Source organism: Sylvia atricapilla, chromosome Z (genome assembly GCF_009819655.1).
Source record: "Sylvia atricapilla isolate bSylAtr1 chromosome Z, bSylAtr1.pri, whole genome shotgun sequence".
Classification (NCBI taxonomy): domain Eukaryota; kingdom Metazoa; phylum Chordata; class Aves; order Passeriformes; family Sylviidae; genus Sylvia; species Sylvia atricapilla.
Window position 1 is genome coordinate 75,936,391 of NC_089174.1, and position 12,334 is coordinate 75,948,724.

General features: G+C 35.5%; 1 protein-coding gene across 1 annotated transcript in view; it reads left to right on the plus strand.

Moving 5' to 3' along the window:
* The window catches only part of IL31RA (interleukin 31 receptor A), a 35,778-nt gene extending 23,914 nt beyond the window's left edge, over positions 1–11,864 (plus strand). Inside the window, exons 11-16 of the mRNA XM_066339890.1 lie at positions 1,344–1,445; positions 2,860–3,006; positions 4,893–5,033; positions 6,245–6,338; positions 7,884–7,962; positions 8,825–11,864. Of these exons, the coding sequence (XP_066195987.1) occupies positions 1,344–1,445; positions 2,860–3,006; positions 4,893–5,033; positions 6,245–6,338; positions 7,884–7,962; positions 8,825–9,424 (1,163 nt within the window). The 3' untranslated portion in view covers positions 9,425–11,864. The remainder of the gene's footprint in view (positions 1–1,343; positions 1,446–2,859; positions 3,007–4,892; positions 5,034–6,244; positions 6,339–7,883; positions 7,963–8,824) is intronic.
* The last annotated feature ends 470 nt before the right edge of the window (positions 11,865–12,334 follow it).

Genomic DNA, 12,334 nt, shown 5'->3' on the forward strand with positions numbered 1-12,334 from the left:
GCTGTGTCTCCTCCCAACCTGCCAGGGACCCCCAGTCCCCTCACCACCGTGGCAGTACGAGCAGCAGAACAGACCTTGGCTCTGTGTGAGCCCTGCTCAGCAATAACATCTCTCTCTATATTATCAACCTTTGTCCAGCACAAATCCAAAACACAGCCCCATACCAGCCACTGGGAAGAAAATTAAACTCTACCCTAGCTGATACCAGCTGGGGTAGTGTATATATAATGGCCATGGCAATAGGTGTAAGGGGCTCGAAGAGCAGCAGAAAGCTGATATAATGCAGGGATAGCCATTATTCTTGCTGAGCAAGCGGCAGAGCTTGAGAGGAATGATCTAGGAAACTCTTTACACTGGTTTCATTCCAGGGGTTGTAAAACTACAGATACGTTCTCCCAGAATTGATGGGAGTGGTGAGTAGTGGGTGCACGCTGTTGATAACTTGATTTCTGGATTGTTCAGAGTTTAAAACTTCATTTCCAGAAGCTGGAACTACGTCTTGAAACATAAAGTTCTACTGGAGACATCTCACTTGGGATAGCTGTACCTTTGAGTCAGGCTTATTAGAAGTATATCTGCAGCTGGCATGACTGGAACATCGGTGTAGAAATAATAGAATAATGAAGTACTCTGAGTTGTAAGTGGCCCAGAAGAATCACCGAAGTCTGACTCCTGGCCCTGCACAGGACAGGACACCCCAAAAATCATATGATGTGTCTGAGGGCATTGTCCACATACTTCTTCAACTTTCCCAGGCACTGTTACCACTTCCCTGGGAAGCCTGCTCCAGTGCACGGACATGCTCTGGGTGAAGAACCTTTTTCCAATAGCCAACCTGAGTCTCCCTGACATGGTTACTTGCCATTCCTCAGGTCCTGAGTGTTAAGAGTGGGGGACCCCACTGTTTTTTAATCTGATACATGAGACAAAGTTGTCTCCTGCAGAGCAGTAAACATAAAGATGTGTGAAATTAAAAATACTACCTTCCAGTGTAATTTTATTGGTTATTTGAGAATAGAGACTTCCTCTAAAACCACAGAGGGTTTCAAGATGAGTAAGTGAATTCATATAGAGAAGTTGAATGATGTTGAAGTCTAGTAAGCCATTCAAACTATTTCTAGTGAAAAATGAGTCAGAAACCATGTGCTCTTACAAATACTAGTATGAAAAAAATGTGTTAAAGCCAGTAGTGAGCATTCAAATCAATAATTGCATATTGCACTTGCTAAAGAGTTGAAGAAAATAGTCAGTAACAGTATGTTTAGAATTTCCTTGTGATTTAGTCTATTTTCAGTGCATTAACATAGAGATTACTTGTGAATATTCTTTTCTTTCTTTTACAGAAAACTTTAAACCATTTATATGCTATAACATCTCGGTGTATCCTATTTATGGAAGTAACGTAGCGGCTCCATTTGACAGACAAATCTATGCTCAAGAAAAAAGTAGGTATTTTAAAGTAATCATGTTGTGAAAGATGTGTTGTAGTCTGTTTCTCAGGATGTATTCTCTCTGAGTGATTTGGTACTATGGTTATTTGGAAAAGAGATGAAGATGGTGGAAAAATCCCCTGGTTTCAGGGTTCCTTATTTCTGTTCTGTTCAGCAACAAAATTGGTCAATAAGAAAGTATTCACCTTGTGATACAGGTACATTGCTGCTTGCACCCACTAATTATTTGTGAAGTTTATGTAATGTATACAAAGCATTTGTAAAGAGTATAGCTACAAGCATGAAAAAAAATTTAAACTAGTTATCTCTTCAATGTTAAAGCTAATTTAGACATATAATTATACTTGATTTTAATGCTTGATTACATTTGTCAGTCTTAATATATGAGGAAATTCTACTCATAAAATAAAATGGCTGGTTTGAAAAGCATACTTTTTGTTTAGTTTTATAATGTAACAAAATATTTATAGTCTTGCACATAAAAAATGATAAGAAGACATGATGTTTGTAATTGGATAGAAACTATGGATGAGATAATGTTTTGCAGGGGAAGGGGTAAAGTTTCTTTATTTGTAGTTTATTGTGAATTCAGTGATTTTATACAACCAGCTGTAAGAATGTAGTTTACTAGTAATTTTAAGATTCTATGTGAAAATGTTGATTGGTGTGTGTGTGTGTGCATAAATAGGTCTGTGTAAATGTGCATGCACACATAGTACAATGCACCACTGAAGAACAGTAATTACTGGGGGGAGGCAATGGAGTACTTTATGTTTGTGTAATAATTACTAGCACAGTCAGAACTGTGTTTTGAGTACTTTCCTGTTTATAGGTAGCTGTGGCAACACTCAAGGTTGTTAGAGAATGGGAAGGAAGTTATTTATTTTAAAACTGCAACACAGAGAACTCTTTCTTCAGAGTTATGAGCAATGCGTGTGAAGTGGGATATTGTGTAAGTGGAAGGGCTTTGTTTAGTGTGATGGGCAAGGCTGAGGATGCTGGTGCTGCTGGAGATGCCACAATTCCCAGCTCAGCCAGAGACCTTCTACAAAGGCAGTGGCCTTGTACCTGAGTCCCTCCCATGAGTGCACAAAGGATAATTTTCTTATTGATCTCTCCCTGATGTTGTAACAATAGAGACTTTTAATGATCTCAGAGTATTTGAATACAGTTCCACCTAGAACTGTGCAAATGCCAGAACATATGAAGGGAGAGTTTTAGCAGAAGAATTTCTACATTAAAGAGAGTGAGAAAAGCTAAGGAATCTGTCAGAGCACTAAGGTTACATATTTTCTCTTGCATACGTTTCCTCTAATGTTACTGGTATGTGTAAAACAACAGAGGCGGATAACACTGTGGTACATTGACTATTTTACTGCTTTTCCTATTTCATAATGCTTCTCTGTAGAGCCATCAGAGGGACCTGTGGCTGATACAGGCATTCTGGGGAAAAATGAAGTTACAATAAAGTGGAATGAGATTTCAAAGGCTAAAAGAAATGGATTTATCACTAACTATACAATATTCTATAAACCTGAAAATGGAGAAGAATTGAGTAAGTATACATTAAACAACAATACTTTCAACAAGGTTATTAAATTTTTTATCTCTCTTCCATCTTGATACACCTTTGAAGTCAATGGAAAAGGTCATGACAATAGCAGAGGAGCTAAAATATACTGGAGAATCATAGATTCTGTGTAAATTCATAGATCGTAAGGGTTCAGTGAGTTTATAAGTTTCATGCGTGTCCTTGGAAGGATATGCTTTCAGCTTCTGGAAAAGTGGTGAGAATTTTCTGTTAAAATATTTTTACTGTCAATTTTATATTAAAAGCAAATTTAGAAATAGCAGTAAAATAAGCTGCCAATAAATAGTTTCCTTGGACATTGTTTTAGATCAGTTTCTTTCAGATGTGTTTGATTTTCTGTGCTTGCCATTGCTTTTGTGGTCTGGAGGCTGATAGCATAAATTTGAGCATACTCCTAATATCTACCTCTGGAATAGTGTCCATTCAATCTGGCTTTCTAATCGTATCTGTTCAAAACTTCTTTAGTTTAACTCTCAGGAGAAGCTGTCATGAAGGGTGTTTGGGTGACCTAAACTTAGACATCATTGTAATCAGGGACCTGACACAATCTCTTTTGCGAAGTTTGCAGACTTAGAAATCTTGTGATGTTTGTTTCTTATGGATATCCAGTTCAGACCTGGGGCAAGAGTATTTCTGGTGATTTTTAAATGTGAAATAGAAAGCTAATTATTTCTCTCAGATACAATCATCTGCACACAGTTTTTCCTACTCTGTTGGTTTCTGAGTAATTTAATGCTGACTGCTTTGTGCAGGGTCATCCATGAGACATGGAGCCTCATGTTACAGAGCTGTATTTCTCCATATCACTTGTAATGTAAAGCAGGCTGTATCCTTTTAAGGACTTCAGATTATTTTCTGTAGAAAATTAGTTGTAAATAACAATGAAAGGGAGGTGAATTTACGTGGCAAAACATGCTGTACTGATGTTTTTTGAGGCATCTCTGATATCATGTGTTCTTGATAATACTAGAATGTGGGGGTGTGTGTCAAGGTTACTTCACCAATGGCCTTTTGACACTAATACTTCAGTTTCCCACTCTTGACTTTAGAGGAACTCAGTTTATTTTACCTTGGGTCATATTGCAGCATAAGTATTTCCTGTGTTTTTCTTGATAGAACTGACTGAGGAAATGAGTTGCCTTTGACTATGCACCAGAAAATTTTTTAGTGACTGTAATTTCTTGCATGAAGATGCATTTGGTGCTGTTAGTAGACATAGAATGATAGGATACATGCCCTGCTTAAAAAAATACTAAGGTGAAGCACATTACATTAATTTCAGTATTGGAGAATATATTTGAAACACTAAGCTCTATTAATAGAAGTATTTTGAAACTTGGAAAAAAATTCCTGTTGATTTTGGCTTTCTTTTGACTTTATTTGGGTGGTATCCCAGTGCTGATTGATTACAGTGTTTTGGATGATCAGTGTCCAACTGCATGTATTAGGATTACACTTGAATTTCACAAGCTACAGAAACTATTTGAAGTTCTTAATTTCTGGGCCAACTATTTTGAGGAAATAAAGTCCTCAAAGCACTGTTTTCAGTGATAAATGGCAGGAGATCATAATTCACATATCTTTATAATTAGCAAAATTATTTGTATTTATTTTTAAAAGTAAATATGTAATGGTTCAGGTTTTTACCTCAAACTTCTAAGTAATACTGAGAAATGTTGTTTAGTAATTTAAGTTTTGTCTTTTAAAGGACTAGTAATGTTGCTTTGTATTTCAAGTTACCTTTAAAATAGTTTAGGGTCTGTTATTTTAGAAATTGCTAAATAAGTGTACAGTTACCTGATACAACGTTACTTTTGTGTGATTACTGACATAAATCTTCTCCTAAAAAGATGAAACAGTGAACTCTGACGTTCTGCAATACAGACTGAAGGCCTTACAGGCTAATACACAGTACATTGTTCAGATCATGGCAAGCAACCAAGCTGGTGGAACCATTGGAGAGCAAAGAATCTTCAAGACTTTGAAATTGGGTAAGTAATAATCCAAGTTAGCTATTACTACTTTTAAAAATGAGCTTGGAAGTAAGAAATGCAAGACATTGTTCTTTGGGCGTTTGTTAACTTCTATTTGTTTTTTAAGTAGTGTTGAACAAAACAAGGATTGTGAACAGTAGTTGAATTTAACTTAATTTCACTGGCAATCTCACAGAATAAAAAAAAGTCAGAATTAGAAGTCAACCCCAAAAATCTTTATTTTCATGTCAGTAAAGCTGTGGAGTACTTGTGGTTGTTTGTGGAAGCAGCAGTGTCTATGCCATCAGCTGTGGGATGGGATGCCTAACAGTTCATTAAAAAGTAGACTCTTCCATCTGAGAGATTTACAATAACCACATATTGTGTTGCACCTGTTCTGGTATTAAGGTTAACTGATAAATGGGTGCAGAGGCTGTGGCCAGTGAGTGTGTAGGGAAATACCTTTTCCTATCTCCTACTATTTGTTCTAGCCAGATTTGACAAGGAGTTTGGTATAATGGCAGCAGGTCAGAAGCTCAGACATTTCCTCATTTCAACTTCTGGAAGAATGTTCTCAGTACACTCTAAATGCCTCTGGTACTCTGTTACTTAGAAACTAGCTCAGAAATCTCAGCAGTGTTTCAGTCAAAATAACTTTTTGTATTGTTTTGTTTTGTTTTTCTCTGATTTAAAATCTATTTCCTGCACTTAATTTGCTATTTTTTTCTTTTTGTAACTGGTAGAAGTGACCAGCTGATTTAGGTGAGCGTAGAATAACAGGTGACCAAGAGGTGGTAGAGTCTTCATCCTTGGTTGCTTTCAAAGGGTAGCATGGTATGACCTCTAAGCAGCCTGATCTAGTTTTAAAGTTGCATGAAGTGATCAACAGATATCCTCTCCAATCTAAAATTTCTGTGTGATTCTGTTAAATAAAGGAAATTTTAAAATGTGATAAATCTGTTCTTAAAACATCCTGGAGAGTCTTATTGTGACCTGATTTTCTGGCTCAGTAAGTGTGGCTTGTTGGATTCTAAATACTCATATTTTGATTCATCACAGAATGGGTATCTTACAGTATTCTGAGTAATTCTGGCTAGTTTTGACAGAGCTCCTTAGAATTGTGCTAATTAAGTGACTTGGATATTAAAAATTAGGTGTCTTGAGGGAATATCTGAAGAAATGACAGTGTGGACTGATTGGTGTTTTTATTTCTTTGTTTTTGTCTAAAGATAAAGAAGATCTCCTTTTTATTGGTATACCTGTTGGGATGAGCATGTTGTGTCTGATAGGCCTTTGGATTACATGTGTTTTGAAAAAACATGCGTGAGTATATTTTCTACTATCTAAAACTGAATACAACTTAGAGTTAATTTGTAAAGTGGGATTTTTTTTTATTTTGTAAATGCTTTTGTTGTGCTCAAAACCACTGTCAAAATAGAAAACAAGCAAATGAAGTAACAAATAAATAAGGGTATAGGTCATACTTTGACTTCAGTTTATGTGCTATAGTCCAAAAATAAGTATTAATTTTAGAAAGTTTAGGTTGAAAGAGAATAAATTGAGAGAAACAGATTTATGTATCACCTACATCAATTTATGTAAAATGCTATATACATGCCATTTGCAGTTCCATGATCATTTAAGTGAGGTGGAGAAAACTCAAAGTCAGTTTCTGAAAAATTAATTATGCCAAGAAATAAAGCTTTCTAGACACTTCTAATATGTTAGGATGATACTAGGACGTATTTCACATAGCCCCTATAGCTTATCTTACCTATAACAATATGACACTTATTATTTGGGATGCTTCCCTTGAGCTGCAAAGGAGTAAGGAGAAAACCTAGAAATTACACTGTGTGAAAACATTTGGATGCTTGATCCTAAAGTATGGATCCATATCTGTACATGATTTGTAATCCTTTGATCTGCTGTCATGGATGTCCCCTGACAGATTTTAAAGTTGTTTTTTCTCTGAGCATGGGGATCAAGTAACATTCCAAAGATGACAGTGAGGGTTTTTTTAAGGTTATAAAATATGCTTTTCTGTCATGAGAAAAGTGACTGGATTGTTTGGCTGATGAGAAGGTTAAAAGTCTGAACTATTTTGGGGCATTCTAAGCTATTGGAAGCAATACTGTTATCAAGTGAAGCATCCGGTAATAAGTAAAACTGAAGCAGTAATTTCCATCCCTTTTACATCTTCATCTGTGTTGAGTATACTGAATTTTTACAATAGTAAAAACTTTTTTTTTTCTGAAGAATACTTTCAGATGCAGTAGAATGTTTATATTATATTTGTGTAGATTAAATTGCCATGTGAAAAGTCAAGCTAAGGGCTGGTTTTCATTCCTTTACCTCTCTACCCAGTGTCAATGAGTGATTCAATGAGTGAGCATCATTCATCTGTTGTTAATTTAGGAACTTAGTGTAGCTCTAATGTGGTGTAGTGCTATGGGCACAGAGCAAAGGTCACCTGAAGTGGCTTTTCATTGAGGAAGCACTCTGAAAATGGTCACAACAGAATTTTTATACTGTCTTATTTTGGCATGCTCTTATTTCAAATACTATTTAATTGAGTAATATAATATAATAACACATCTAACCTAACAGAATATAAAATGGCTTTTGTGAGTTAATAGTTTTTCTGCAATGTGTCTGTAACCCAAGAGATCTTGTTGAAATCTTTAGTAATAAAAATCAGTGGATGGGAAAGCAATTTTATTGAAAACCATTGTGTTGATATAGAAAAGACTTCCATTGTGAAAGTTTGGTACTTTGGCAGTATTTGGAATTTCTGGTGATTTGTTATTGTTATTTTAATAATCTATTTCTTTCATAATTTGGCTAAAATTCCTTTCTCAATTATAGGTTTAAAAAGGTTTGCTGGCCTGATATACCAAATCCTGAAGAGAGCCTTGCAGTGGAATGGCCTCCTGTTTCGTCTGTGGTAATAATTGGAATTTTCTGCATTAAAGAAGGGATCAAATGGAGAGAAAATAAATCCTTTTATTTTCAGTCATTTTATTTATCAACCCCCTGCCCCCTTTATTGAGTTCCATTCTTCTTTTTAATGCTGCAAAATGCTCTTTGTAGTATTCCAAAACAATAGAGAAAATGCAATAGAGAAAATGCATGTTCATAAAGTATATTCATCTAATTCTTATAGGATATTGAGAAGTAATGCTTTGAAGTGACACAGTGGTTGGTGGACATGGTTCATTTAATAAAGTAAATTAAATTTACACAGGCTATTGAGTCTATTAAATCAGATTTCCACATCTTCATACCTCCTCCCTTCTCCACAAAAAACGTATTGCAACATATAGTAAGATTTGCTATATGGTTGTATGAACAGTTCTGTCTTGTTACTTTTTGAATATTTATTCCTTATTGAAGTTTTGATGTTTATTTGAGTGGAGTGGAGTTGATCAGGTTTACACAGAAACTGTAATTTGTGGATAATGGTATTTAAGCTTTTTTCTCAGAAATGTCTGGTTAGACTAGAAAAGATGGACACAATCCAAACATGAGTCTGAGCCTTCACTTAAACTTGTTATTTCATTAAGCACCTAATGAAATAAAACCTAATATGAAAGTGTTTAGCAAATGGAGAGAATAACATTGCTTTTTAAATACTCATCCACATGTAACTGCATCCCATTTGAAATGCACCTCAACTTTTTACTAGTGCAAGTCTGAAATTATGAGTCAAACAGAGTTCAAATAGCAATAATTTATTTATTTAAAAAATGACCTGATGCATTATGTAACCCTTTTTAACTCCCCAATTTATCTCTTTGTACTGACAGAATAATTCATTTTTGAAGAGAATCTCATCTCAGACTAAAACTGTAGACTTTGAAGACATAAATGTTTTGGAATATTGTTTTCGTGAAGAAAGTCAGGAAGGATCACTACTAATAAATTATGAAAACCATGTTCCTGAATGTACTGATATTAATACAGAAGGCATAACTAACAGAGATGAAAAGATACTACATAATGAAGAGAATGAAATTGCTAAATGTTTTTCCCCATCCATGTCCTATGTAATTACTGATCAATTTACCAGGAGTCAAATGCATTCAGCTTTGATACCAGTGAAGGAAATCCAACCCATAGATATGGTGGTAAATGATTTGTGTGGATCCCGACAGAATCCAATTAAAAATGAAGAAAATGATGATGAAGAAGTTTTAAAGCTGGAAGATTTCAGTGAAAAAGCACTGTTCAATCCATACCTTAAAAATTCAGTTAAAACAAGGGAATTTCTTGTTTCTGAGAGCTTGCCAGAACACAGTACAGATGAATGCAAAAGCCAGTCAAGTGTTTTACCTCCTTTTCAACCAAATGTTCCAGGACAATCCTACATAACACTGGACATGTTTGGGCTGCCCAAAGCTCAGTAGCATGAAAAACCTCCATCATAAAATCCACCTGTGAGATATCCCTTGCCACTGCTGCTCATAGGCATTCTTATTCTAACGTGGCTGATCTGAGTTCATTTGGATGGGAACACCCTCTTCAAATAGCTGTGAAGTAATTTTTTACAGTGTGTGTACACATCAGCGTTCACTTTCAGTGTGGATGTTTAGGGTTTCTGTTTGTTTTGGTTTTGTTTGTTTGTTTGTTTTCATTTGTTTTTATCTTTTTTTACCAGACATGACAATAGTGAAGGAAAAGAAATAGTTTTTGTCATTTCTTCTTAGCTCTCCTGTATCAGCTGCTAAAACAAACAGTATTTGCTGCAGGAGCACCCAGCAGCACAAGCAGCTCATCTCTTTCTCCCCAGACAACCAGTTCCCAAGGCTCACTCTGATGGGGAAACATGGGCGGACTTGAACAATCAGAATCTGCCGAGTCCGTCCTTCAGCTACGTTAAACAGAAACTACTTTCCTGTTCTTACTTCCCTTGATTGTATTTTATCTCATTTTATGTATCATGTTTCTCTTGTTTTACTGCTATTTTCTGGATTTCAGTAGTTGTCTTTTTGTAGCCTGACTCTTGAATTAATAGTTTGGCTTATAGTTTCTTGTCTTTAATGAGAATATACTTGCTATGTTATCTGCATTTTGGAAAATGTGTTATGCTTGCTATGTTGCTTCCTTTCCTTTGTGTTTTTAATAGTCCTCAGCATTTTGTGCTGTTTTTGTTTCTCCTGTTTGTTTCCTGCTTTTAAAAACTGCTTACTGAAGGATAACTTATCTTCTTGTTCCTTTGCTTCTAATTTGTTTCAATTTAAAACTGCATCTCCTAGTTAAGATTTTGATATTTTGAATTGAAAAAAAATTAATTTAATATGTCATCTTGTGTTAGAATAAGCACTGAGTTAGGAAGTTATTTTTCAGGGAGGTAATAAAAAAAACACTAAGTCTATAAAATCTTCCCAGATATTTTCTGGTAATTGATTTAGGATTAGATACGTCTTCATGGAGGGTATAACTTTTGTAATTTGTTTTATGATTTTGTTAAGTCATAAATCAAATTGTAGTTTCCGTTTTACAGATCAACAATTAAACAGTAAAACACTCAATTACACTGATTTTTTAACAAGAAAGAGGCCATTATTGTAAAACTCTTACTGAAATACTCTGCTAAGTAACAGGTTTAAAAAGATGGAGAGTAAGTAAGGTGTATTAGAAGGGGGTGTTTAATATGTCACATATGGGGGATATGGTAATTTTAAGACTTTGAACTATTTTTACAGTATTTAGAGGCTTGATGTCATCAGTCTTGTTCACACAAGATTGTAGTTTGCAGCTACAGATTTTTCCAGAGTAAAAAAGATACAGGAGTTATGGGGGATAGAAAAATGTGAGACAAATGTAAATAGGGTTAGAAAGCCTTTCATTTCTGTGCAGGAAAAGGAGTGGAAGAATGGAAAATATATTGTAGACATGGATGAGGAGGTTGAGCCTTTCCCTGGATGCAGTAGCTATTACTTGCATTGTTTTGTGGGAAACAGTGTAAAGTTTTACATTTCCTATCTTTTTCTATAATTCGGAAGCTGCTTTAACTTAGAACAATGTTCCTCTAGTTGCCAAGAAAGGATGGGAAAACAATTTCTGCAAATGTTCCTTATCCAGCAACACTGATTTCCAGCTCTCATGTTTGTTGGATCGCTTTCTCAGACACAGTACTCCAAGATGAAATGCATGTATGTTTGCTTTTATAAGCCCTTGCTTACTTAGCTAAGTCATACTCTGAAATTAGGACAAAGCTTTGGTTAGGTCAGTGCTTTTATCTGCTGGTTCAACTGGTTCTAGACTTCTCACTCACAGCTACATTATCTCCCCAGGCTCAGAACTCACTGATCCCATCACAGCAATTTTTTCCCTTAAATCTCCATGTTTGTTTTAATAACACAATATATAAAAATAAACATATGCAGAGATATTTTGGGCCTTTCTAGGAATTGTTTAACAGCCATGTGAAAGCTGCATATTTGAGACAGGTAAAAAGTGAAAATAATGCAACCTTTAAGGGATCATTAGAAAGGGGAGATTCTTGCTGGGTGACTTGGATAGGTTATCCTTGTAATGATTCTTAGGTTCCGGCGGGTAAGTACATCCTTCATTTTGCTCCCACTTTATTTCCTTCCCTATTGATATTTTGCTTTTCTCTCCTCATTTTTCTGCTTCCATTCCCCGTTCTTTTCTCTGACAAGCTAAATGCCAGAAGTGCGCTCAATACATTCCAAAAAGTAAGGCTGCCTTTTGCACATGCTTTGGAGTGAAAGCTTCTTGCACTTGGTTTGTTTCGCATTAGGAATTGTACTCTTTCTGACCTTTTGCAATTTGTCTTTCAAACTAACACTGTGAACCATTAAAAAATTAAAACTCGGAAAATGTGTAAATTTTTTTTATTGATTTATACTAAATATACCATTTAGACATTTTTGATTTTCATATCCACATATAATAGGTCTCACTTTGGACTGCTGTTTACAGGATCACAAGAAAGTGGGCTTTAGTCACAGTAATTTTCTATGGCCAGTTTGAGTCAGTAACTTTCTTTGAATGTTCAACAACAAAAAAATTCCACTTGGGTTGTTATTCAAGGAAATAAGTTTCCAAATCATTTTGTTAATGAAACAGATGCTTATTAGACAGCACTAATTCCTGGGAGCAGACAGTGGTCTGCAAAAATCAAGAGGAGCTCAACCCAGGTGCTGTTTGTCAAGGCCAAGGACTAATGAGCATTTCTCAGATTATATTGTGGCTGATGAGGGAGTGTGGAATGCACCACCACAATCCACCCCATGAGTAAAGTCAGCTTCTCTGGGCATGCTACCGGAGGCAGCACAGCAGCCTTGGGA